At 47.3% G+C, this 26,314-nt stretch overlaps 1 protein-coding gene across 4 annotated transcripts in view; it reads right to left on the bottom strand.

Annotated features, from left to right (window-relative positions):
* bcl2l12 (BCL2 like 12) overlaps positions 1 to 26,314 on the bottom strand; it is a 59,317-nt gene that overhangs the window by 1,060 nt on the left and 31,943 nt on the right. For 3 of the 4 annotated variants that reach the window (XM_072271508.1, XM_072271510.1, XM_072271509.1), the window contains 4 exons: positions 25,939 to 26,064; positions 23,983 to 24,062; positions 11,121 to 11,375; positions 498 to 9,110 (listed from right to left, as the gene is read on the bottom strand). In XM_072271508.1, the coding sequence (XP_072127609.1) occupies positions 9,063 to 9,110; positions 11,121 to 11,375; positions 23,983 to 24,062; positions 25,939 to 26,064 (509 nt within the window). In that variant the 3' untranslated portion in view covers positions 498 to 9,062. Of the gene's footprint in view, positions 1 to 497; positions 9,111 to 11,120; positions 11,376 to 23,982; positions 24,063 to 25,938; positions 26,065 to 26,314 lie in introns of those variants that run through there. The other variant, XR_011887698.1, reaches the window with a different exon arrangement.

Raw genomic sequence — 26,314 nt, 5'->3', positions numbered from 1 at the left:
AATCAATTGCAGTAAGCATATTAAAAAGATTTTGCACTATTTTAAAAGAGAAAATGAGCTTGTGTTCAGTGCAATGTTCATTTAGAGATCAGATGGCAGAGGGAAAGAAGCTGTTCCTGAATTGCTGAGTGTGTGCCTTCAGGCTTCTGTACCTCCTTCCTGACGGTAACAGTGAGAAGAGGGCATGTCCTGGGTGATGGAAGCCACTTTTCTGAGGCACCGCTCCTTGAAGATGTCTTGGATACGACGGAGGCGGGTACCCAATAATTTTACAACGCTCCTCCTGTACTGTCACTGTTAATATTCTGCCAACGATAGTTGTGTGGTCAGTAAATTTATAGATGGCATTTAGAAACGAACCCCGATCAGCGATCGCCAGAGCATTACGCTAACCACAAAGTTAATATTTTTTCCAGTTAAAACAAAATCACTCATTTATATTAAGACAAGTTTAATTATGGAAATTTTTTTTACAAACATTAATTATTAAAGCTTCAAACAATAAATATAAAAACCCCCTTCCCCCCCCAGCAAAATCTTTTTAGAAAAATGTTTCAATGCTTCCTGGTTTGCATAGACAGACACGATTATAAAAAGCTTACAGTGTAAGACTGCATCAGACCTTGCCCAGATTTCCATTGCTGTTTGAAGGGGACAAAATAAATAGCTGGAGGAACTCAGCAGGTCAGGCAGCATCCCTGGAGGTAGGAGATGGTTGATGTTTTGTTGGTTGACCCTGAATTAGGACTGAGGGTTTCCAACCTTTTTTTATGCCATGGATTCTTAGTTTACTGAGAAACTGAGCGGGCTGTGAACCCCAGGTTGGAAACTCCTGGTTTTTGAGGGAAGAGGTGAGGGGGAGGGGCAAGACAGGAGCTTGCAGGTGATTGGTGGAATCAGTTAAGGATAGGAATATTATTTTATTTAGCGATACGGCACGGGATAGGCCCTTTCAGCCATGTTGCCACGGCAACCTAGATTTTTAGTCATAACCTAATCACAGGACAATTCACAATGACCAGTTAGCCCACCTGGTACGTCTTTGGACTGTGGCGGGAAACTGGAGCACCAGGAGGAAGCTCACACGATCACGGGGAGGACATGCAGAGACTCCTTACGGAAGACGCCGGAATTGAACTCTGAACTCCGGTGCCCCAAGCCGTAATAGTGTCGCGCTAACCGCCGCGTTGCCGTGGTGCAACGACGGGCGGACAGAGACAGGTGGGAAGGGGGTGTGAAACTGGGTTAATAACGGCAGAGGGAGGGGTGTGTCATGTATGCACACAGAGCAAGAATGACAAACGATTAGAGTATGATTAGAAGCTTGGCCCCCACCCCAGGGTCATGTCACTGATGGTACACACTGGGCATCTTACAGTGTGAGACCGACAAACCGAGCTCACTGAGGCAAAAATGTGCGCACTCAAAAGCCCGCGGGGTAAACAGAGAGCCGTCTGCGTGTAGGAGGCCCAATTGATTCACCGCGTGATCAATTGGCCCCAAGTACATGCCTCCTTCTTCCAATTGATTCAAAACGGTTCAGTATTGTAAAAGGGGGGGGGGGAGGGAAGGAAGTGACAGAATCTGGATGAGGAGAGAAAAAATATCTTGAATTGAAAAAAAAAATCAGTATTCATACCAGAGTGGTATGATGGAAATCCAAAGCAACACACACAAAATGCCAGAGGAGCTCAGCAGGTCAGGCAGCTTCTATGTAGAGGGATAAACAGATGCCAATTTGGGCTGAGACCCTTCATCAGAACTGAAAAGGAAGGGGGAAGATGCCAGAATAAGATGGTGGAGGGAAGAGGATGCAGGACAACTAGAGGATGAGACGTGAAACCAGGTGGGTGAGGGAGGGAATGAAGTGAGAAGCTTCATGATAGGTTGAACACTGATTTCTCTAAGTTCCAGACATTTTTTTACCCCACCCCTTCTCTCTTCATATCTGCCCCCCCCCCTTCCATTTCTCTCATGGTCCACTCTCCTCTCAAATCAGATCCCTTCTTGTCCAGCCCTTGACCTTTTCCACCCACCTGGCTTCACCTATCACCTTCCAGCCAGCCTCCTTCCCCTCCCCCCACCTTTTTACTCTGGCGTCTACCCCTCTTCCTTTCCAGTCCCGATGAAGGGTCTTGGCCCAAAACGTCGACTCTTCATTCATCTCCATGGACGTTGCCTGACCCGCTGAATTCCTCCAGCATTTTGTGTGTGTTGCTTTGGATTTCCAGCATCTGCAGAACCTCTCGTGTTCATACCCTTGGGTTGTAGACTACCTAGGCAGAGTAGAAGGTGTTGGCCATCCAGGTCAGGACATCCCAACCTGGGGTCCATAGACTGCTTGCTTAGTGGTATTGGTCCATGGCATTAAAAAAAAAAGAGGTCTAGATTGTATTTGGACTCACTGTGGCAGGCAGAAGGCCAAGGACTGACGTGTTGGTGTAGGAGTGGGCAGGGGAGTGGAAATGTCATGAATCCAGGAGTTCAGGGTAGCCGACGCGGAGGAACCCACATCAAAAGCGACAAAAGGCTAAACCAGATGGGAGGAGGTGCACGTGAACCTTTGCCTGTCCTGTTGGGGCTGGTTGGGTCCCTGGATGCTGGTGAGAGAGTAGGGTGTGAGGAAGAAGTGTAGCACCTCCTCAGGAGGCAGGCGACAGAGCAGAGTGTGTAAACCGGGGAGTCCTGGAGAGCGTCCTCTGAGGCCCTCCATCGGTTGCATCGGCAGGGCAGTATGATATGCAGCAGCCTTTCCCTCACCACACACCTTCCCCCTGGTTTACTCCCGAAGCCTGGTAAGGCTGCAGGGCAGCAGAGGTTTGAGATCAGAGTTTTCCTTCTCCTCGAAGAGCTGCCATCCTCAGCTGATGAGCCCCATCTGCCAGAAGCGACTGGTTTTAAGAAGCCAGTAACCAGCCTTGGCCTCTTCTCCTGTCAGCGGAAATGGTTTCACCAGGCTTGGTAGCCAAGCCACACGTGAAGGCCAGGAGTGGGACTTGGTTGTCAGAGGCCATTTGAGGCACACGCCATTGGGAGCATTTAATACGTAGTGGGACTTTATCTGCACTACCTCCCCCACCAAGACAGCAGTAAGGAACCAATGGAGAGAGGGTTTCTGCAAAAATTTGGAAGGGTGAGGAGAGAAAGAGGGTTAGGATGACCTGCCCTTCATGCCCCCTCATCTGGTTCCACCAACCCATCTTACCCTTCCCTCGCTCCATTTTATACTGGCTACCTCCCGCCACACACTCAGTCCTGATGCAGGGTCTTGATTCAAAGCATCAACCATTGCTTCCCTTCCATGAATCTCTGTAGTGTTCTTCCAGCAGTTTTATCATCCCTGCTGCCTCTTTGTGTCTCTGTGTTTTCATAGTTCAAAGTAAATTTTATCATCAAAGTACATATACATCACCATATATAACCCTGAGATTCATTTTCTCGTGGGCATTTGTTTCATTTTTTTCAATCCCCAGAGGGCTAATAAGTTCCATGAACAAGGGCTGACTTTTGGCGCACCAGCCATTTTGTGGAGGAGATACCTTGGCCCTGGAGTCCATTTTGTCACCTAATTACATCATGATAGTTCAGCAGCTCCCCTAGACCCACATTCCCTTACATCATTTACCAAAAGAAGCCTAGCGTCACTTTATGGACACACATATAATGTATTGATATTTATTCCGGTTTTTTTTTGGGCCGCATCAGATCCAGAGTAACAATTATTTCATTATCTTTTACAACCGTGTACTGGAAATGCCATTAAACAATCTTGAATTAAAATGGACAACGTATCGGCAGGGAATGAGACACCTGACAGCTCATTCGCCTCTCACATTACTTGTTCATGGATACCGGACGGAAAAGGTCCCTCTAACTGCACCGTCCAGCAAACCCCGACTGACATTAGTCCGAGGATCAGAGGGGTCAAAGCATCTTTTCCTCTGTTCACCCACCCTCCCACCAACTTTTGTCAATTGCACTAACATCGGAGTTAGTCTCATATCTTGGTCTTAATCCAGCCACAATCGATAAGAGTGCAAAACCCCCACATCCCTCCCAGATCGGGGTCCACTATGCAGCTTTCGGCTACTGAGCCATCAGACGCACAACCAAGAATGCTTAAATTTAAAAAAAATAAATGACCAGACAGACTTTACCGTAGCTAGCTGATGCAAAACTTATTAAAGTTCTTTGCAAAATATGACATAGCTGGCCGGTGGTATTGTGGCATCAGAATTGGACTTTGGGCCGAATGGTCTCGGGTTCAAATCCGGCCAGCTCCTTGCACGCTTCCCATCCGTGTCACGTTGAGTGTTGAGCTAGCAATTTGGCCTCAAAAAAAACACAAACAGATGCTACAGGATGGACAAGGTTGTCACCCAGTGCGCCATAAGACGCGGAGGGGAAACAACAAAATACAGTATGACATTTCGAAGAACTCTCTCCCGTAAACATTCTAAAATACATATGCCCCACAAGAGTTGAGCATGCAGGTCCGAGAGAATCCCAGAGCAATCACAGCTTAATGTCCAATACTTAATAAAATTATAAATTAGTTTTACAATTTACAAAAAAGACATTTAAATAATCTCACATACTTAGATCTGCTTACCAGAGACAAGTTACAGAACATCACTGCAGAGCTCATAGCCCTTCAGTTAACATGTGAGAAACATATTGTTTATCATTTATAAAATAAAGCAATCTATTTATCTAATTTTATGGTGGTGGTCAACAATCAAGGAGTCTGTAGAAGATTGTCCACATCTTGGACGTTTTAAAATCACTTTGTTTTCCAAAGTGCGTGAATTCAATATGGCACCATGAACCCACAGTCTAAAATTCTGCCTTTTCCTGAGCCCTGCACACTAGGTGTTCACAGGCTGTTCGATTGGCATAAACTTCATAGTAGGTTTCAATTCTACCCCCACCCCCTGCACTAGCCCCTGCCTAGTGTCTGACTGATTACCCGTTCCACATTCGATCTTGCCCTGGAGGTCCATTATAGTTACCTTTCAGTCTACCTCTAGTCGAAGCGAGAGAACTTTGTCAGCTTCAAGGCATCAGGGAACTGAAGAAGAGCATTCCTTGAGTGCTTACAGGGATATTCTGAGGAGATATATTTACGGACGCAATCTTGTACTGCATTTCCTATTCCAAATCCCGAGCAGTAGCTGGGACCAAGCTCAAATAAAACACAGCGCAATAAGATCAGGCTATCAACTCCAAGGTGAGTTAGTTTTTCCTGTACAGGCTAGAGACTTGGAGAATGGACTAACTTCAAGAAAGGTGCAGACCTTTATTAGTAGCGGTCTGAGAAAAAATCCTTTGGACCTACTGACCAGAAGTAATCAGCAACACTGATCTGCGGCAGAGAACACACCAGCGAGCAACAGAAGAATTAGAGAAGATGGGGATGGATAGGACACACACTGTGTAAACCATGTTACCAATGTCACCGGGCAAGTGCCAACATAGAATCCCAAGGGGAAGCAGAAAAGCGGCCAGCAAAGAACACCTGGCAACGTGACCATGAAGCTAGCACCAAGGAGATGGGCTACACCTGGGGACAACTTGAAGGCTGGCCCAGGGTGGAGGACTCTTGCTGTTAGCGGCCTTTGTCCCAGTAGGGGGTGATGGATCTAACTAACTAAATTTCTGGACATATTGCAAGACCACCCCTTTCCCTTGCACTGTAGGGTAACTCCTTGCAACTGGCCAATGGATTGGAACCCTTAGCTTCAGGTACACACCAAGAATTAAACAAAGATTATCCAGTCCAACAGCCCAGAAAGCTAACAAGGTCCCTTGCATACTGAGGTGCTGTCTACAATATTGAACCAGCCATCTACAATGAGGCCAGGTAGTCTACACCAATGATCCACTGCTCTTCTGAATAGTTAGTTGTTGACCTCAATAGTCACATGCCAAAGATAAAATTGTACAAGCCAGCCTAGTTTAGGTAGCCATTTCCCAATATGGGATCTACAGCTTGTCCAAAAGGACAGGGAGCACAGCACTGATTTCCACAAATGCTTCCCCATTGGGAACATAATTTTCTTCTACAAATGGGGCAAATAATGGTTCCACATTTATACACGGGACAGGAGGGGAAGACTATGACTAGAATGGTCAGGGAGGGAGAACACATTCATCTCAATCTGATGATACACACTCGTTTCAGAATGCTCACTTACAATGCATTTTCACTGATACTTCTAGATGCTATTCTGCTTTACAATCATATTGGACTACTGAGCCTCTTGGCCACAGATACCCACAGGAGGTAGTACGTATAGATATGGCACTAGTTTCACCTTACTCATCTTTCAATCAGTGGGCCCATTATAAGACCATAAGGCATAGGAACAGAAGTAGGGCCATTCAGCCCATCAAGTCTGCTCCACCATTCCATTATGGCTGATTATGCTCCCAGTCAACCCCATTGTCTCTGGAACCTTTGACACTCGCACTAATTGAGAAATTTGTTAGAAGTTGAGGAGATTTGGTATGTCACCAAAGACTGCTGCAAATTTCTACAGTCACGTGGTGGAGAGCATTCTGACTGGTTGTATCATTAGTGCAAGTCCCCACTGGCCTATGAAAGTATATTATAAGAAAAACATCAGGCACTTCTTAAAAACCACCTACATCTTCCTGAACCTCCAAGAGGACTACAACTTTGTCATAGGGTTTGGAAGTTTGCGTGCCTCAATGACCTGGATGGCAATGTTGACTGGAGTCAGGGCTTTATGCTTTGGCTCTTGGTCGGGTCACCCATGCCAAGCAGGTCAAAGGGTAGAGGCCAGACTAAGAGTGGTCCACCAATCCTTCAGGTTTGGAGGTTCAACTCAGGGCTAACAACCTTGACTGGTAAAACAAAATTGTTAGAGATAGTAATGAAGAGTCCTCTACATCTGAGTGCGATAGTACTCCTGAGTCTCCACTCAGGAGTTGCATGACTAAAGGCTGATTTATACTTGTGCATCAAATGAACGCAAGTGGCCTACGTGCGTTGTGAGCATTTATACTTGTACGTTGGTGTGTCTATGTCGCTCTGCAATTCGCGCACATCATGCATGCGCACACACCTGCCCACGCAAGGCTTCATGGTCATGGTAGTCTTTCTCGGGGTAAACAAGAAGCGAGCGTCTTTTTTTGTAAAAGCAAAATGTGTCCTCCATAATTTCGGAGGTCTGTAAAGCTTTATGGAAAGCATTGCAGCCAGAGTTCCTTCCCTGCCCTTCAGTCGCCCAATGGGAAGCTATTGCAGCGTAGGAGGAAATGCGATGCTACCAAGCGGACCAATCATTGTTGTTGCAGTCTGTGTTGCCGCGACACGTAGTTACATTTTGGGAGAGGTGCATGTCAGGCTACGGCGTAGGGATCCCCGTAGGCCCTGTGTAGGGTTCGCGGTGACACCGTACCTACAGCGCGAGTTGACGCAAAAATATAAATCAGCCTTAAGTGTCATGAAAACCAAGCTACTGACATGATGAAGGAAGCCCTGAACACCGCCAGGGCTGCAGGACTCTCATTGCTGCCCGAAACGCCAGCAGCGTAACAGTCAGTAGGTAGGGCAGGTACATCTTCCTGAAGTTAGTTTGATTTACTCATGGACATCCACTAAAGTTACAGACCATCAACGTGATCCAAACCTTGTTATGTACAGCTACATAATACAGGCTACTGAATCAAATCAACAGATTAAAACTTTAAATGGCCAATCCTTTACATTTTAAACAATGCATGCATCATGAAGAGTGTAGGTGAGAATGAGGTAGATTTCTGAGCAAGGTTGTCAGGTACATTCCCCCCCCCACTGACTCCATACTCATCTATTTTCCTTGAATCAATGATATCCTCTATGGTATTCATAAATTTTCATATTCAGAAATTAGGATATACAGGAAAACTCCATTAATCTGCTACAGTAAGGAAATTCCAAACTGGCATTTTGTTTGGACCACGGGATATTATTCCAATTAATACGCAAAAACTTTTTTTTCTTTTAAAAGAGAGAAATAATGTTCTAAACTCAGTGGCCCCTCTATGAGGTACACCTGTTGGTTAATGCAACTATCTAATCAGCCAATCACGTGGCTGCAATTTGATGCATCAAAGCATGCAGACATGGTCAAGAGGTTCAGTTGTTGTCCAGACTAAACATCAGAATGGGGAAGACATGTGATCTAAGTGACCCTGGCTGTGGGATGATTGTCGGTGCCAGTCGGGATGGTTTAAATATCTCAGAAACTGCTGAACTCCTGAGATTTTCATGTACAAGTATCGTCAGTTTACAGAGAATGGTCCGAGAAACCAAAAAAACACATCCAGCGAGCAGCAGTTCTGTGGGCAAAAATGCCTTGTTGATAGGGGAGGTCAGAGGAGAATGGCCAGATGGGTTCAAGCTGACAGGAAGGTGACAGACACTCAAATAACCATGTGTTACAACAGTGGTGTGCAGAAGAGCACCTCTGAACGCACAGGACACTGAACCTCAAAGTGGACGGACCACAGCAGCAGAAGACTATACACCAGGTCCACTCCGCCACCTAATAAAGTGGACACTGAGTGTACAGTACAGAATAAACCCCCTCTCCCCACCCCCAGTGAACCCGGTGAGTTTGAAGAGAAACAGGTGCCGAATCTCCGGGATTTGACAATGATCAGAGAGCAGATTCTCCGGAATTTTACCGTATATATCAGTAGGACGGAAATTTCCCTCTCTGGATTTTCCCAGAGAAGGATAGAATGGAAAAGAGTGCATAAAAAAACATGCACACTCAATGGTACAGACTCTACCACAGCTTATAACAACAAACACAACTTCACCAGCTGTCTCTGTGACAGTCCCACACGAAGCTGGTTTCTCCACCCCCCCCCCCACCCTGTTTGGTTTCAGTCACCTACCCACTCGCACGTTTGATGGCTGAAACCTATTTGAATGTCTTTGGCATTTTCCAGCTTTAAAAGACAGCTTCTTTTCTTTGTTTGAATAGCCGAGGGCAAACTTGTAGGACTGCCCGAATTTCATCTTAGTTCCCTGGGTCTGGCTCAAGTCAGTCTATCGGTTGTTCGGAGAAGTCATCCAAGGGCAGTACCATTTTCTGTTAGAGGAACGAGAAAAAAAACAGCTAAGGTTAAATACCTCAAACACGAAAAGTCTGCAGATGCCGGAAATGTAAAGCAACCCGCAGAAAATGCTGAAGAAACTCAGCTGATCAGGGAACATCTATGAATAGACAGTCAATGTTTTGGGATGAGACTCTTCTTCAGGACTGAAAAGGGGGAATGTGCCAGAATAAAAAGTTGGGAGTGGGGGACAGGAAGGAGGCTAGCTAGAAGGTGATAGCCTCGCACCATCGGGTTCAGGAATAGTTATTACCCCTCAGCACTTCAACCAAAAGGGGTAACTTCACTCGCCCCATTATTGAAATGCTCCCACAACCAGTAGACTTACTCTCAAGGACTCTTCATCTCATATTCTTGATATTTATTGCCTATTTATTTATTATTTCTTCTTCTTGTATTTGCTCAGTTTGTTGTCTTCTGCACTCTGGCTGATCTCCCAAGTTGGGTGGTCTTTCCTTGATTCTGTTATGGTTATTACTCTACAGATTGATTGGCTATGCCCACAAGAAAATGTATAATGGTGACATACTTGTACTTGGAGGATAAAATTTACTTTGAACTTTGAAAATTCAATCGTGGTATTAAAGAGGAAACAGGATGCAGAATATCATGTTACGGTTACAGAGAAAGTGCAGAGCTTGTCAATAAATAACATGTAAGGTGGGTGAGCAGATCCGAAGTTCATTGTTTAGCGTATGGGAGGTCAGTTCAAGTGTGTTACCATTATGTATCTCTAAATAAAATGTATTTATATGCATTTTATAACATATTAAAATAAAGAACCATGTAAGAGGTGTTTCTTTGTCACTTAGAAATATCAGAACAGATAATCAGTTTGGTCAAAGTAATAGATATTGAGGACATCTCAAAGGAATAGCAAGAACCAAAGTTCAAAGTACATTTAGATCTTAGAACATTACAGGCCCTTCAGCCCACAATGTTGTGTTGATCATGTAACCTATACTAGAAACTGCCTGGAATTACCCTACCACAGAGCCCTCTATTTTCGGAGCTCCATGTACCTGTCCAAGAGTCTCTTAAAAGACCCCGTCGTATCCGCCTCCACCATCACTGGCAGTACATTCCACACACCCACCACTCTGTGTGAAAAACTTACCTCTGACATCCCCCTGTACCTTCTGTGTGAAAAACTTACCTCTGACATCCCCCTGTACCTTCAAGCACCATAAAACTATAACCCCTCATGTTAACCATTTCAGCCCTGGGCTATCCACATGATCAATGCCTCTCATCTTTTACACCTCTATCAGGTCCCCTCTCATCTCCCATCACCCCAAGGAAAAAAGGCCAAGTTCACTCAACCTATTCTCATAAGGCACACACATTTACCATCAAAGTATGCAAGTATGTATTTACTGTCAAGTATTATACAACCTTGAGATTCGTCTCCTTACAGGCAACCACAAAACAAAGAAACCCCAAAAGAACCTGAAAATTGTGTGAAGACAGTCAATTATCTGCACTAGGTGTCTGCGCTGATTTTGTTCACTTACAGTTGATCTAAAGAACACAGCAGCATACACTAGATGAATTCCTCCATTGATAGCTATCGGGAACTAATACACAGTTTTATCGCACTGTAGTACTATTCGTAGTGTTCTAATTTGTTCTGTATTTCATTTAAGTAGATAATTTGTTACTCAGTTAAGTGGTAGTTTTTATACCTTTTTAACTATTTCCATGAAACTTCAGCTAATTGGGGCAGAAGCTTCGCTGGGCCAGAATGTACTGCCCCGATGTATCCCAGAGCGGGGAGTGTGGGAGTGGACTTGGGGCAAGGACTAGATAGGCATTGCCTGGGAAGCTGCCTGCCACAGTCAACTTGCTTATGAAAACTCATCAGTTGCTGGAGGAATTGGAAACTTTAAGCAGTTGGTTGTTTTTTTTGGAAAATGAGAATCAGCTGCTGGGATCTTGGACACTGTAAGCGAGGTGTCCTTTCAGCAACGGGCACGTGCACTCACCCATCCGCCTTGCTCCTGCAGCCAGGGAACAAACATGTCCATGTACTGCATAGTGTATCCCATCAGCTGCTGCACTGGGTGACTACTGATGCCGGCCACCCTCCGAGTAAGTTCCATGGTCAGTGCGATCTTTGTCAGCTCAGGGCTGGTGGCTGGATCTTCCATCTGTTCTTCAACGTTGGCTGTAAAGGCTTCGACCAGCTGCTTAAAACTCCCAAAGGACATCGGACGTTGCAGAATAGGGTCGTCCTTCACCTACGAGAGGACAGGCAAACATTAGTAGGTTTTCGATGTCAAACCTGCAAAACATTACCGAGGCCACATCTTGGAGACATTGCAGGCCAGCCAACCTTACCTCTTACTGAAACCCTCTAACTTACTGAGCTAATCTCTTCTCCCTAAGCATCACATCACCAATGGAGGGCAATAATATACAAAAGCTTGTTTTAGTTAAAACAAAATCCTTTAAAGGTTCAAAGGTTAATTTATGCAATATACAACTCTGAGATTCTTCTTCTCAAGATAGCCACACAACAAAGAAAAAAAAAACATGGAAGTCAGTTCAGAGAGAAGCAGCAAACCCACCCCCTCCAGTGCACAAAAAAATAACGGCAACACAATCATCAACCCCACCCACCCCAAAACCCCCTCCCCCGCACGAAACGCAACAAGAACATCGAACCCCAAACCACCAATCCCCCGCACAAAAAAAAATAACAGGCAAAAACACAGAATATGAAAACCATAAAACCGAACAAGTCCAAATCCATGAACACAGAACATTGGTAACATCCTTCGACATCAGTGAAAAAGAGACACACACACACACGTCTACCCTCCGGGCACAGTGATAAGCAACTTGGACTCCGTCTCCTGTCCTCTTACTGGAGTATTATCAAATCCTCCAAGAGGTCCACAACCTTGTCGTGGTTAGAGATTTGTGTACCTCAATGACTGACCCGGACAGCCATGTTGGCTGGAATCAGGGCTTTGTGCTTTGGCCCCTGGTAGAGTTACCCATGCCAAACAGGTCAAAGGCTAGAGGCCAGACCAAGTGGTCCACCAGTCCTCCAGGTTCAAGGGTTCAGCTCAGGGCTAACAACCCTGACTAGTAATTTTTCTTTATATAAATGGAAACAGCAATGAAGAATTCTTCTACATCTGACTGAGTGCAACGGTATTCCCGAGTCTCCACTCAGGACTTGTATGGCTGACAGTAGTGAAAACTGAGATGATTAAGGAAGCCCTGAGATGGAGGTGCTTCACTGCTGCCTTAAGCACCACCAGCATAATGGGCAGTATTAGCAAATAAAAATATTCTGCAGAGTCACATGAGGTTACACTCGGAGGAAAGGACCAAGTCCAAGATATGGTGATAGCTCAGAGTTTGAAGTACATTATTAAAGTATATATGCAACCCTTCCTGCAGGCAGCCACAAAGCAATAGAATTCACTAAAAAATACCCACACAACAAAGACCGCCAAACACCCAACTGCAAAATAAGAACACATTATGCAAACAATAAACAAACAACACACAGGATGTGAATCATAGAGTCGCTGAAAGACAGTCCACAGCTAAAGTGTCAGTTCAGTGCTGAGCCGGGTGCCAATGGTAGCAGGCCACAGCCACGGAACCATCTCAGTGCTGGGTCGAATAAAGCCTCTCAGGGCTGAACACTGGCTTGTCCTTCGCACTCAGCCTCAACGACTCCATATTTTAAGCCTGGCTTGGCGGATAAATCGGCGAAACGTTAGATCTTTTTCCGCTCTCAGGCCTGGGCTCCGCCACTTCGATCTGGCCCCAAGTCCGCTTCAGCAATGGCTGCCATGGCTGTATCTGCACTCTCGCCAGTCCAGTTTGCTGAATCGCCCAGGACACCGCAAAAGCGCAAGGTCGTTCAGACACTTCAAAAGCACAACTCCCGAAGGGGAATTACAGGCTGTGGACTGCAGCGATCGTAGTCCAGAAAAAGTATAACAGAACAGTTAGTAGTTTTGTTTGCTGACCACAAGGTGTCGCTGTGTCTCGCCAGTGCCATTGCTCAGTGGTAAATGGAGTCCTGAGGTGCAAGCCTCACCATGGCAGTTGACTAAGATTCAAGATTCAAAAAACTTTATTGTCATTTTAACCGTATATCAGCTCTGCAGGGCAGAATGAGACAGCGTTTCTCAGGAGCAGTGCAATCATAACATAACAAATGCAACACAATAATAAACATAACAATAAATAGTACAACACAACAGCCACATGTCAGTTAAAATCAAGTTATAAGTGTCCAGTGCAAGTTAAAAGTGTCCAAAGCAGAGTCAGGTAGAGCAGCTATTTAGCAGTCTGACTGCCTGTGGGAGGAAGCTGTTTAGTAGCCTTGTGGTTTTAGTTTTGATGCTCCTGTAACGTTTGCCTGATGGCAGAAGAACAGACAGTTCATGGAGAGGGTGTGAGGGGTCTTTAATGATGTACCGTGTCTTCTGGAGGCATCGACTCTGAAAGAGGTCTTGGACAGAAGGTAGGGAGACCCCAATAACCTTCTCTGCTCCCCTAACCACCCTCTGCAAGGCTTTTTTGTTGACAGCACTGCAGCTAGAGTACCAGGTTGCGATGCAAAAGGTCAGCACACTCTCAACCACGCCTCTGTAGAATGTAGTTAAGATGTTAGTGGGGAGCGATGCTTGTTTAAGCTTTCTCAGAAAGTGCAATCTCTGGTGGGCCCGTTTCACAATCCCAGTGGTGTTCCTGGACCAGGTGAGATTGTCCGAGATCTGCACCCCAAGGAACTTGATGTTTTCCACTCTCTCCACTGTGGAGCCGCTGATGCTGATGCTGAGATCATCTGAAATCGATGATCATCTCCTTGGTTTTGGTGACATTAAGCATCAAGTTGTTATCCCTGCACCAGCTCTCTAGGTGTTTGACCTCCTCCCTGTACATTGTTTCATCACTTTTGCTGATGAGCCCCACCCACTGTGGTATCATCAGCAAACTTAATGATCAGGTTCTCCTTGAATCTGGCTGCACAGTCATGTGTTAGCAGTGTAAACAGCAATGGGCTAAGCACACAGCCTTGTGGGGATCCAGTGCTCAGTGTGATGGAGTCAGAGATGTTCCTGCCAACATGGACTGACTGTGGTCCCTCTGTCAAGAAATCCAGAATCCAGCGACACATGGCAGTGCTAAGGCCAAGCAGCGACAGTTTCTCCACTAGTCTCTGCGGGATGATGGTATTGAACGCTGAACTGAAATCAATGTACAGGATTCTGGCATAAGTGTCTTTGTTGTCCAAGTGAGAGGGAACTGTGTGCAGTGTGGTGGATATTGGGTCCTCCGTAGAGCAATTTGGATGATAAGCAAACTGTAGAGGATCCAGCGATGAGGGGAGGCTGGCTGTGATATGAGGCTTGACAAGCCGTTCAAAACATTTCATCACTATGGGGGGTCAGGGCAACAGGACAGTAATCATTCAGACAGGCTACAACTGATTTCTTTGCTACAGGGATGATTGTGGAGGTTTTGAAGCATCGGGGGACAATGGCTTGACTAAGGGAGATGTTGAAAATGTCTGTCAGGACATCTGCTAATACATCAGCACATTCCTTGAGCACACGTCCAGGGATGTTGTCGGGACTTCCCGCTTTTCGTGGGTTGACCCTGGCAAGGGTCCTCCGCGTTTGCTCTGGATCAATGATTGGAGCCGGCTGGTCAGATGGTAAAAAGGGACTGGCTCTCCCCCTTGCTGTAGTGTTTGATGCTTCGAAGCGGGCAAAGAAATTGTTAAGCCCGTCTGGAAGAGAGGCGTCGCTGTCATCAGTTTTCTGCCTGATCTTGTAGTCTGTCAGAGCTTTAATTCCCTGCCACATCCGTCTGGTGTCACCCGTGTCACAGAAGTGCCCATGTATTTTGCCCGCGTAGGCCCTTTTCGCTTTCCTGATCCCTAGTGAAAGCGCAGACCTGGCTGAGCGAAGCGCGCTCCTGTCCCCCGATCTGTAGGCTGTGTCACGGGCCTTCAGTAGTGAACGCACCTCTGTTGTCATCCATGGCTTTTTATAACCACGTGCAGTGAAGGTTTTCATTACAGTGACATCCTCTGTGCATTTGGCTATGTAGCTGATGACTGCCTCCGCATACTCCTCAATGTCTGTATGGTCGTCATAGGAGGCTGCTGTTGTGAATATGTGTGCAAAAAACAGTCTTGTAGTGCTGAGGCTGCTCCTTTTGGCCAGACCCTTATCTCTCTTTTCTCTGCTGTCACATGTTTAAACAGTGGTTTATATGCTGGTGTTAGCATGACAGATATGTGGTCAGAGTGACCAAGATGGGGGCGGGGGGCTGCTTTGTATGCCCGTGGTGTGTTACTATAAACCAAGTCCAGTGTGTTGTCTCCCCTGGTTTTGAAATCCACATATTGCCGGAATTTGGGGAAAACAGTCTTTAAGCTGGTGTGGTTAAAGTCCCCAGCAACCACCACAAAGCTGTCAGGATGTGTAGTCAGTAGCTCACTGATGGCTTCATGTGGGCCTCCCAGTGCTTCGTTAGCATTGGCACTGGGAGCTACGTAAACAGCTGCCACAAGCATGATGGTGAATTCCCTCGGCAGATAGAACGGCCGGCATTTCACAATGAGAAATTCAGCCGGCGGTGAGCAGTGTTTAGCAACTACTGTAGCGTTCACACACCAGTCTTTGTTTATATAAACACACAGACCTCCTCCTCAGCCCTTACCAGAGCTAGCTGCCTCTCTGTCCGCACGAAACGATGCCATTCCCTCTAGCTGTATCGCCGCGTCCGGTATGTTGTCATGGAGCCAGGATTCCATTAAGACATACACACAGCTGTCTTTAAATTCCTTGCGTGTTTCTCTCAGCAGACGCGGCTCATCCAGCTTGTTGTTGATGGAGCGGACATTTGAGAGCAAGAGGGACGGTACCGCTGGCCTGCTGGGGTTAGCTTTTAGCCGAGCATGGATGCCGGCCTTCTTACCCCTCCTCTGTCTTCTCTCACAGTGCATTCGCTTCCTCCTCCCTCGGGAAGCAGCCGGCTTGGTGGCGGATAGTAGTCCGTGGCGGCGTAAACTGTCCATGTCACACCGGAACTCGTCAGTTTTTCCGACACAGCATGCCCTGATGTTAACGAGCATATTCCGACTGTATGTTATGCGTCTAGGACAAACAGAACAAACACTAGATACACTTATCACTCCCCAAGGGGCCGCTGCGTCCATGCACGCCGCCATCTTAGGGGAGTTGTGGAGTTTCAGGGAAAACAAATCCCTGTTGGAAACAATTACTGGATTGTTGTGTTAAATGAAACACTGGAATCACTTGACCGAGCACCAAGGCAGCAGAAAGCAGAGGCAAAAGTCCATGGAGAGGAGGCTGGCTTTCGTGATGGACTGAGCTGTGTCCACAACTTGTGTTCACAGCCATATATCCTTTCTTGGAACGTGCCTCCATTGCCAACTTACTCCAGCTGGCTTTAGGATTCGTTTCCAAGCCTCTCAATTTGGACCTTCTGAGGATCCCAGGTACTCACATTTTATTGACTCTGCCTCTCGCCGCTTCTCCCGTCAAGCTCTGAAGGCGACTCTCTCCGCCAGGAGGAGGTACTTGGTGTCCTTATCCCAGACCCTTCCACACCTTCGGGACACTTTCTTCGCCGTCTGTAATGGTCCTACCCGTTATTTCATCCTCCGTCGCATTCACGCCTGCAATCGCCGTTTTTTTTGACTTTGTCATGTTAGGCAAAGATCGCAAGATCCTACATGTACGGACTCCAGAGCCCGCCGGCCCCGACGCTAGCAGGCATGAACTTCAGATTGCAGCCCCTGCCACTGATCTCACCGGCTCCAACACCTCAGAGCATATTCAAAACCCGGACTCCAGCAACGACCATGGACACCTTCACAGCGATCGCGCAACCACCAACTGCGACGCCAGCCTTGAACTCCAAGCCGGGTCTTTATGTGCTGCTGTTGTGACTCCCGTCTCCCCTTCCCCCACCACCACTCCGCAGCCCCGTCTCCCTCAGACCCCACCGTCAGCTCCTGGGCCCTCAGAGGCTCCATCTTCCTCTCACCCCAACCCTCCCCTCTCCATTGACACCCCCAGCCTCCCCCCCTTCCCCCTCTGATCCCAGCTCTCATCCGTGCCGGGTCTTTACCATCCCCTCCGACCTTCAACTGTCGGAGGCAGAGCGCTCTGTCCTCAGTAAGGGCCTCACCTTTGTCCCCCTTCGCCCACACCTCAGCGAGTTCCGTGTTCGCCACGATGCAGAACTTTTCTTCCACCGTCTCCGTCTCCGAGCCTACTTCTTCGGCAAGGACTCTTCCACCCCCACCGATGACCCCTTCTCCCGTCTTCAACCCTCCTCTTCTTCATGGACACCCCGCTCTGGTCTTCTGCCTGCTCTGGATCTCTTTATTGCTAATTGCCGACGGGACATCAACCATCTCGACTTCACTGCACCTTGTCCCCATTCCAACCTCACTCCTTCCGAACACTCTGCTCTCCACTCCCTCCGCACTAATCCTAACCTTATTATTAAACCCGCAGATAAGGGGGGTGCTGTTGTAGTCTGGCGTACTGACCTCTACCTTGCCGAGGCACGGCGACAACTCGCAGATACCTCCTCTTATTTACCCCTCAATCGTGACCCCACTAAGGAGCACCAGGCCATTGTCTCCCACACCATCACCGACTTTATCCGCTCAGGGGATCTCCCATCCACTGCTACCAACCTTATAGTTCCCACACCCCGCACTTCCCGTTTCTACCTCCTACCCAAGATCCACAAACCTGCCTGTCCTGGCCGACCTATTGTCTCAGCTTGCTCCTGCCCCACCGAACTCATTTCTGCATACCTCGACACTGTTTTATCACCCCTTGTTCAATCCCTTCCGACCTATGTTCGTGACACTTCTCACGACTTTTCGATGATTTTAAGTTCCCTGGCCCTCACCGCTTTATTTTCACCATGGATGTCCAGTCCTTATATACTTCCATCCCCCATCAGGAAGGTCTCAAAGCTCTACGCTTCTTTTTGGATTCCAGACCTAATCAGTTCCCCTCTACCACCACTCTGCTCCGTCTAGCAGAATTAGTCCTTACTCTTAATAATTTCTCCTTTGGCTCCTCCCACTTCCTCCAAACTAAAGGTGTAGCTATGGGCACCCGTATGGGTCCTGGCTATGCCTGCCTTTTTGTTGGCTTTGTGGAACAATCTATGTTCCGTGCCTATTCTGGTATCTGTCCCCCACTTTTCCTTCGCTACATCGACGACTGCATTGGCGCTGCTTCCTGCACGCATGCAGAACTCGTTGACTTTATTAACTTTGCCTCCAACTTTCACCCTGCCCTCAAGTTTACCTGGTCCATTTCCGACACCTCCCTCCCCTTTCTAGATCTTTCTGTCTCTGGAGACAGCTTATCCACTGATGTCTACTATAAGCCTACTGACTCTCATAGCTATCTGGACTATTCCTCTTCTCACCCTGTCTCTTGCAAAAACGCTATCCCCTTCTCGCAATTCCTCCGTCTCCGCCGCATCTGCTCTCAGGATCAGGCTTTTCATTCTAGGACGAGGGAGATGTCTTCATTTTTTAAAGAAAGGGGCTTCCCTTCCTCCACTATCAACTCTGCTCTTAAACGCATCTCCCCCATTTCACGTACATCTGCCCTCACTCCATCCTCCCGCCACCCCACTAGGAATAGGGTTCCCCTGGTCCTCACCTACCACCCCACCAGCCTCCGGGTCCAACATATTATTCTCCGTAACTTCTGCCACCTCCAACAGGATCCCACCACTAAGCACATCTTTCCCTCCCCCCCATCTCTCTGCATTCCGCAGGGATCGCTCCCTACACAACTCCCTTGTCTATTCGTCCCCCCCATCCCTCCCCACTGATCTCCCTCCTAGCACTTATCCGTGTAAGCGGAACAAGTGCTACACATGCCCTTACACTTCCTCCCTTACCACCATTCAGGGTCCCAAACAGTCCTTCCAGGTGAGGCAACACTTCACCTGTGAGTCGACTGGGGTGATATACTGCGTCCGGTGCTCCCGATGTGGCCTTTTATATATTGGCGAGACCCGACGCAGACTGGGAGACCGCTTTGCTGAACACCTACGCTCTGTCCGCCAGAGAAAGCAGGATCTCCCAGTGGCCACACATTTTAATTCCACATCCCATTCCCATTCTGACATGTCTATCCACGGCCTCCTCTACTGTAAAGATGAAGCCACACTCAGGTTGGAGGAACAACACCTTATATTCCGTCTGGGTAGCCTCCAACCTGATGGCATGAACATCGACTTCTCTAACTTCCACTAGGCCCCACCTCCCCCTCGTACCCCATCTGTTACTTATTTTTATGCACACATTCTTTCTCTCACTCTCCTTTTTCTCCCTCTGTCCCTCTGAATATACCTCTTGCCCATCCTCTGGGTCCTCCCCCCCTTGTCTTTCTTCCCGGACCTCCTGTCCCATGATCCTCTCGTATCCCCTTTTGCCAATCACCTGTCCAGCTCTTGGCTCCATCCCTCCCCCTCCTGTCTTCTCCTATCATTTTGGATCTCCCCCTCCAACTTTCAAATCCCTTACTCACTCTTCCTTCAGTTAGTCCTGACGAAGGGTCTCGGCCTGAAACGTCGACCGTACCTCTTCCTAGAGATGCTGCCTGGCCTGCTGCGTTCACCAGCAACTTTGATGTGTGTTGCTTGTGTTTACCTTCTAGCTTGTCTGCCGTCCCCTCCTCTGAGCTTACTCTGACTTCTCCCCCACTTCCTTTCCAGTCCTGATGATCTGAAATGGCAACTGGTTCTTCCTTTCCATAGATGCTGCCTGACCACCAGCATTTTGTGATGCTCCAGCATTTAGTATGTGTGTACACCACTCTGCAGTTTGTTGCGGTCACCGGATAGGACGCTTTCAAATCTACGCTAATTCCATTTTTTTGAGCCCTCATTCCTCACCTACACACCACAGTGACCAATTTAAGTTTCCGGCCAGCATGCGTTTGGGATGTGGTCATAGCGATGACACCGATGGTCAGGATCGAACCTGCCTCACTGGAGATGCAGACTGTCTCCCCACAAGCTGCACCATTTGTGTTTACTCTCACGGAGACCGGCACATTCTCCAAATTTTTTCAATTACTTGAATTTAAATTCCCAGCTGCCGTGGGGAACTTCAAGCTCGCGTCGCTGATTTGGTAGTTCATGACTCCGATTGTCAGATTAGCAACTTAACCTTTATACTCCATGCTTCTTGTCTATTTGCTATTTAATTTCAATTAAGGAGTTAGAATAAAGTTAAAATAAAGAAGCAGAATTAATGACTTTCATATGACAACCCAGTTAGAAGTATACTATGAGATTTGTGTTCCCTCCAATTTCTTTCGACAGCTGCATGGGCCAACCATTGCTATGCGGCAAAAAAGGCTACGTGCGTGGGAGCATTTCAGTTACCCTGTGGCCGCGCATCCCGGTGCATGGGATCCAATTAACACTGCAGTTATATGGGCCAAAAGTGTGGATTTAGGAAGGATGACGGGGAAAATGGGAGAAACCTAGCGGATGAGACCTGATGGAGATTGGGGAGTTGCCTTGTTGGGCACTTTCGCTCCGTCTGCCGCAAAAAAAGACAGGCTCTCCCAGTGGCTAACCAATTCAATTAAACTTCCTGTTCTGACATGACTGTTTGTGACCTCCTTTACTCTCACAATGAGGCCAAATCCAAGTTGGAGGAGCAACATCTCGCATTCCATCTGGGTAGACTCCCTGCCTGATGGCATGAACGTCGATTTCTTTAATTTCCAATAATTTCCCTACCCTCTTTCCTATCTTTTTCCATTCCCTCTTCTCCTCTCCGCCCATCACCTCCCCACTTGTTGCCTTCCTTGTTCCCTTTCATCAATGGTCCTCTGTCCTCTCCTATCAGATTCCTCCTTCTTCACCCCTTCATCTCTTCCACCCATCACCTCCCAGCTTCTTACATCATCCCACCTCCTCCACCCCCACACTTTCCCCCCTCACCTGGTCTCACCAGCCTGCACTCCTCCCACTCACCCTGCCATCTTATTCCGGCCTCTGCTCCCTCCCTGATGAAAGGTCTCAGCCCGAAACATCACCCTTTATTCGCCTCCATAGATGCTGCCCGACCTGCTGAGCTCCCCAGCACTTTGCGTGTGCTACTCAAAACTTGGCACAATTTCTCTTTCAAACAGAAGGATGTCCCCCGACAACGGAGAAGAGGAGGAATTTATTTAGCCAGGGGGTGGTGGAATGTGTGGAATTCATTGCTTCAGGCAGCTGTGGATGCCAGGTCACCGGGTACATCGAGAGCAGATCGGTTCTTGGTTCACAAGGGCATCAAAGGTCAGGTGGAGACGGCAGGGGAATGGGCAGAGGGAAGAAATAAAATAGTGACGACAGAATGGTGGAGAAAACTCAAAGGGCCGAATCTGTTCCCGTGCCCTATGGTCTAAAAGAGCTGGTACTGAGAGCAGCGCCTGCGTTCTGCAAGTCTCCATAACTCTCAGACATCGCATGGGAGTACAACACGTATCTGATCGCTGAATCTACCTCGTAAGCTCCTGGGCACGGTCACTGTGGCATTAGAACTTTGAATAACATTTCTACGTCACGAGGAAGCAGGTTCACGGGTTTGGTGAGCGAGACAGAAGACACTGACTATGAATAAACATAGAAACAAGGTGCAGGAGTAGGCCATTCGGCCCTTCAAGCCTGCACCGCCATTCAGTATGATCATGGCTGATCACCCAAGTCAGAACCCTGCACCAGCCTTCCCTTCATACCCCCTGATCCCTTTAGCCACAAGGGCCATATCTAACTCCCTCTTAAATATAGCCAATGAACTGGCCTCAACTGTTTCCTGTGGCAGAGAATTCCACAGATTCACCACTCTCTGTGTGAAGAAGTTTTTCCTAATCTCGGTCCTAAAAGGCTTCCCCTTTATCCTCAAACTGTGGCCCCTTGTTCTGGACTTCCCCAACATCGGGAACAATCTTCTAGCATCTAGCCTGTCCAATCCCTTTAGAACTTTATACGTTTCAATAAGATCCCCCCTCAATCTTCTAAGTTCCAGAGAGTATAAGCCTAGTCGATCCAGTCTTTCATCATATGAAAGTCCTGCCATCCCGGGAATCAATCTGGTGAACCTTCTTTGTACTCCCTCTCTGGCAAGAATGTCTTTCCTCAGATTAGGGGACCAAAACTGCGTACAATACTCTAGGTGTGGTCTCACCAAGGCCTTGTACAACTGCAGTAGTACAAAAGCATATTCAACATTTATGTATAAACGGTAAAAGATTTGACCAAACATCCAAGTCCCCCCCGAAGGTACACAACCTACCAAACTAAATATTTCACAAACAGCTTCTCCACTTGCTTTACGCCCATGACTGTGTGGCTCAGCACAGCTCCAACACCACATACAAGTTTGCCGTATCAAAGGTGGTGACAAATCGGCATACAGGAAAGAATTTGAAAATGAGAGTGGCGTCATAACAACAACCTCACTGAATGTCAACAAGACCAAGGAACTGATTGGAGACTTCAGGAGAGGGAAACCAGAGGCCCACGAGCCAGTCCTCATTGAAGGGCCAGAGGTGGAGGGAGTTAGTAATTGTAAATTCCTGTATGTTACTATTTCACAGGACCTGTCCTGGCCCCAGCACACAAGTGCAATTACAAAGAAAGCATGACAGCCTCTACTTCCTTAGGAGCCTGCGGAGATTTGACATGACAGCAAAAACTTTGACAAACTTCTATAGATGTGTAGTGGAGAGTGTATTGATTGGCTGCATCACGGACTGGTATGGAAACACCAATGCCTTTGAATTACAGGAGCATCAAAACTAAAACCACAAGGCTACTAAACAGCTTCCTCCCACAGGCAGTCAGACTGCTAAATAGCTGCTCTACCTGACTCTGCTTTGGACACTTTTAACTTGCACTGGACACTTATAACTTGATTTTAACTGACATGTGGCTGTTGTGTTTTACTATTTGTTGTTATGTTTATTATTTAGTGTTGCGTTTGTTATGTTATGATTGCACTGCTCCTGGGAAACGCTGTCTCATTCTGCCCTGCAGAGCTGATGTACGGTTAGAATGACAATAAAGTTTTTTGAATCTTGAAAATCCGACAAAAGGTAGTGGATTCAGCCCAGTACATCACAGGTAAAGCTCACCCAACTGTTGAGCACATCTACGTGAAATACTGTCATAGGAAAGCAGCATCCATCACCAGAGACCCCCACCACCCAGGCCGTGCCCTCTTCTTGTTGCCGCCATCAGATAGAAGGTACGAGAGCCTCAGGACTCGCACCACCAGGTTCAAAAACAGTGACTACCCCTCAACCATCAGGCTCTTAAACAAAAGGGGATAACTACACTCACTTGCTCATCCATTGAGATGTTCCCACAACCAATGATCTCACTTTAAGGACTCTTTATCTCACGTTCTCAACTTTTACTGCTATTCATTTATATTTGCATTTGCACAGTTTGTTGTCTTCTGGCTGATCTTTCATTGACTCTGCTCGAGTTACTAGCCATTCTATATCTGCAGCGTACTTTCCCAATGGTCGTGGCCTCAGCGTGAAAATGAGTGCCTGAGGACGAAGGAGAGACAAGAGCCCCCCACACATGCTATTCTTATACCTCCCCGAGGTGCCTAAAGTCGGACACCCCTGCTGTGGCATATGAGACAACCTATGGGAAAGTGCTGCCGCATATTTCAAATGGGCCAACCGACGACCGGCATGGAAGAAGCGGCTTTCGACAACCCCCTGCCCACACTCAACAGCGCAGCTAACCTCGGTGCGCACTGGTGCCCCTCACCTTCTCGTTGATTTGGTCTCCTTGATCCTGCAGCACCTGCACGATCCTCTCGATTGCGCTCTGATGGATGTTATTTTTGGCTAGAGCAAGTCAAAGGACAGTGGACGTGAGATGGGACATTTCTCAAGAATTTTGTCGTTCCTCCTAATAGTCATAGGCATACTTTATTGATCCCGAGGGAAATTGGTTTTCGTTACAGTTGCACCATAAATAAATAGTAATAAAACCATAAATAATTAAATAGTAATATGTAAATTATGCCAGGAAATAAGTCCAGGACCAGCCTATTGGCTCAGGGTGTCTGACCCTCCAAGGGAGGAGTTGTAAAGTTTGATGGCCACAGGCAGGAATGACTTCCTATGACGCTCAGTGTTGCATCTCGGAGGAATGAGTCTCTGGCTGAATGTGCTCCTGCGCCCAACCAGTCCATTATGTAGTGGATGGGAGACATTGTCCAAGATGGCATGCAACTTGGACAGCATCCTCTTTTCAGACACCACCGTCAGAGAGTCCAGTTCCATCCCCACAACATCACTGGCCTTACGAATGAGTTTGTTGATTCTGTTGGTGTCTGCTACCCTCAGCCTGCTGCCCCAGTGCACAACAGCAAACATGATAGCACTGGCCACCACAGACTCATAGAACATCCGCAGCATCGTCCGACAGATGTTAAAGGACCTCAGTCTCCTCAGGAAATAGAGACAGCTAATCAACGGTCTACTCTCATTCTCAAGACAGGGGACAGATCCATCTCTTTATTCCAGAACTAGAAATGCAAGAGCTATAATCTACCAAGAACAATACCTAGAAGCTTTGAGTCCCATTTATACCTTCCATTCTTCTCAACCCTCCACTGATTTTTCTCTTCTCCGCCCCCCCCTTTCTCCGCAACTTTAGACTTTCTAAAGTTAAATCTCTAACTTTCCACAGTTAGTCATAGAGACATAGAAAAGTACAGTACAGAAACAGGCTCTTCTGCTCATCTAGTCTGTGCCAAACCATGTTTATTTACTTATCGAGATACAGTGCAGAACAGGCCCTTCCAGCCACACCGCCCAGCAATCCCCAGATTTAATTTTTGCCTAATCATGGGACAATTTACAATGACCAATTAACCTACCAACCGGTAGGTCTTTGGACTGTGGGAGGAAACCAGAGCACCCGGAGGAAACCCACGTGGTCACAGGGAGAACATACAAACGGCTTACAGGCAGTGGCGGGAATCGAACCCGGGTCGCTGGTACTGTAAAGCGTTGTGCTGACCACTATGCTACTGTGGACTCCAACTGCCTGCTCCTATCGACCTACACTAGGACTCACAGCCCTCCAAACCCCTACCATCCATGTACCTGTCCAAACTTCTCTTAAATGTTGAAATCGAGCTCGCATACACCACTTGTGCTGGCAGCTCGTTCCACACTCTCATGACCCTCCGAGGGAAGATGAAAGATCATCAACTCAAAACGTTCTCTCTCCACAGACACTCCCTGCTTTGTGAGTATTTCCAGTATCAGATATGTTTTACTTCTGAATTTACCTCAATTTCTATATTCCTCAAACACCAGGACTGTTTCAGTCCTTCCCCCAGCTCCCAGCTGTTACCTAGTTAAGGGTGACTATGACCAAGGCCAAGGTTCATCTTGCTGGTTAATGGTTGACAACAATTAACCATTATAGCCATTAGCTGTGAAACCATGCACTGTTTTCCCACTGCAGGCCGAGTCTTTTCCCTTGGGGCTTTCGACCGGCAGATAGCGTTACATCACCCCACCCATCACAATTCTCAAAGCTGATACCTTTCTTCCCAGGTACATCAGGCCTCCAACACTAGACCATTCCCCCCTCCTCTCCAATCCTACTCTCTTCTCCCACCGCCAAACACTGACACTCTCCCCCCGTGCTCGGTGCTGGATCACATCTTCTCCCACCAGATCCCAGGTACCACATCACCATTACCTTGCACTGATCCCTGGAAATGGATGCCTGGACTAAGGTAATCATTCCCAGTCCGGGTGCAGCATTTCTGTGCCAACTTTTCCAGCTTCTTTGCCGCTTCTGTGTAGAATTCCAAACTTTCATCCTCTGAAATCAACAGGAAGAGAGCACGATTAAAAACCGAGGTAAATAACACGAAAAAGAATGACAAACCATAAGATATAGCAGAATGTGGTCATTCAGCCCATCATGTCTGCTCCACCATTCCATCATGGCTGATTTATTAATCTTCTCAACCTCATTCTCCTGCCTTCTCCCTGTAACCTTTGACGCCCTGACTAACCAACCTCCATTTTAAATACACCCTATCATTTGGCCTCCAAAACCATCAGTGGCA

This window comes from Mobula birostris, chromosome 11, assembly GCF_030028105.1.
Source record: "Mobula birostris isolate sMobBir1 chromosome 11, sMobBir1.hap1, whole genome shotgun sequence".
Classification (NCBI taxonomy): domain Eukaryota; kingdom Metazoa; phylum Chordata; class Chondrichthyes; order Myliobatiformes; family Myliobatidae; genus Mobula; species Mobula birostris.
Note: the sequence above shows the minus strand (reverse complement) of the source record. Positions and strands in the feature narration are given on the sequence as shown.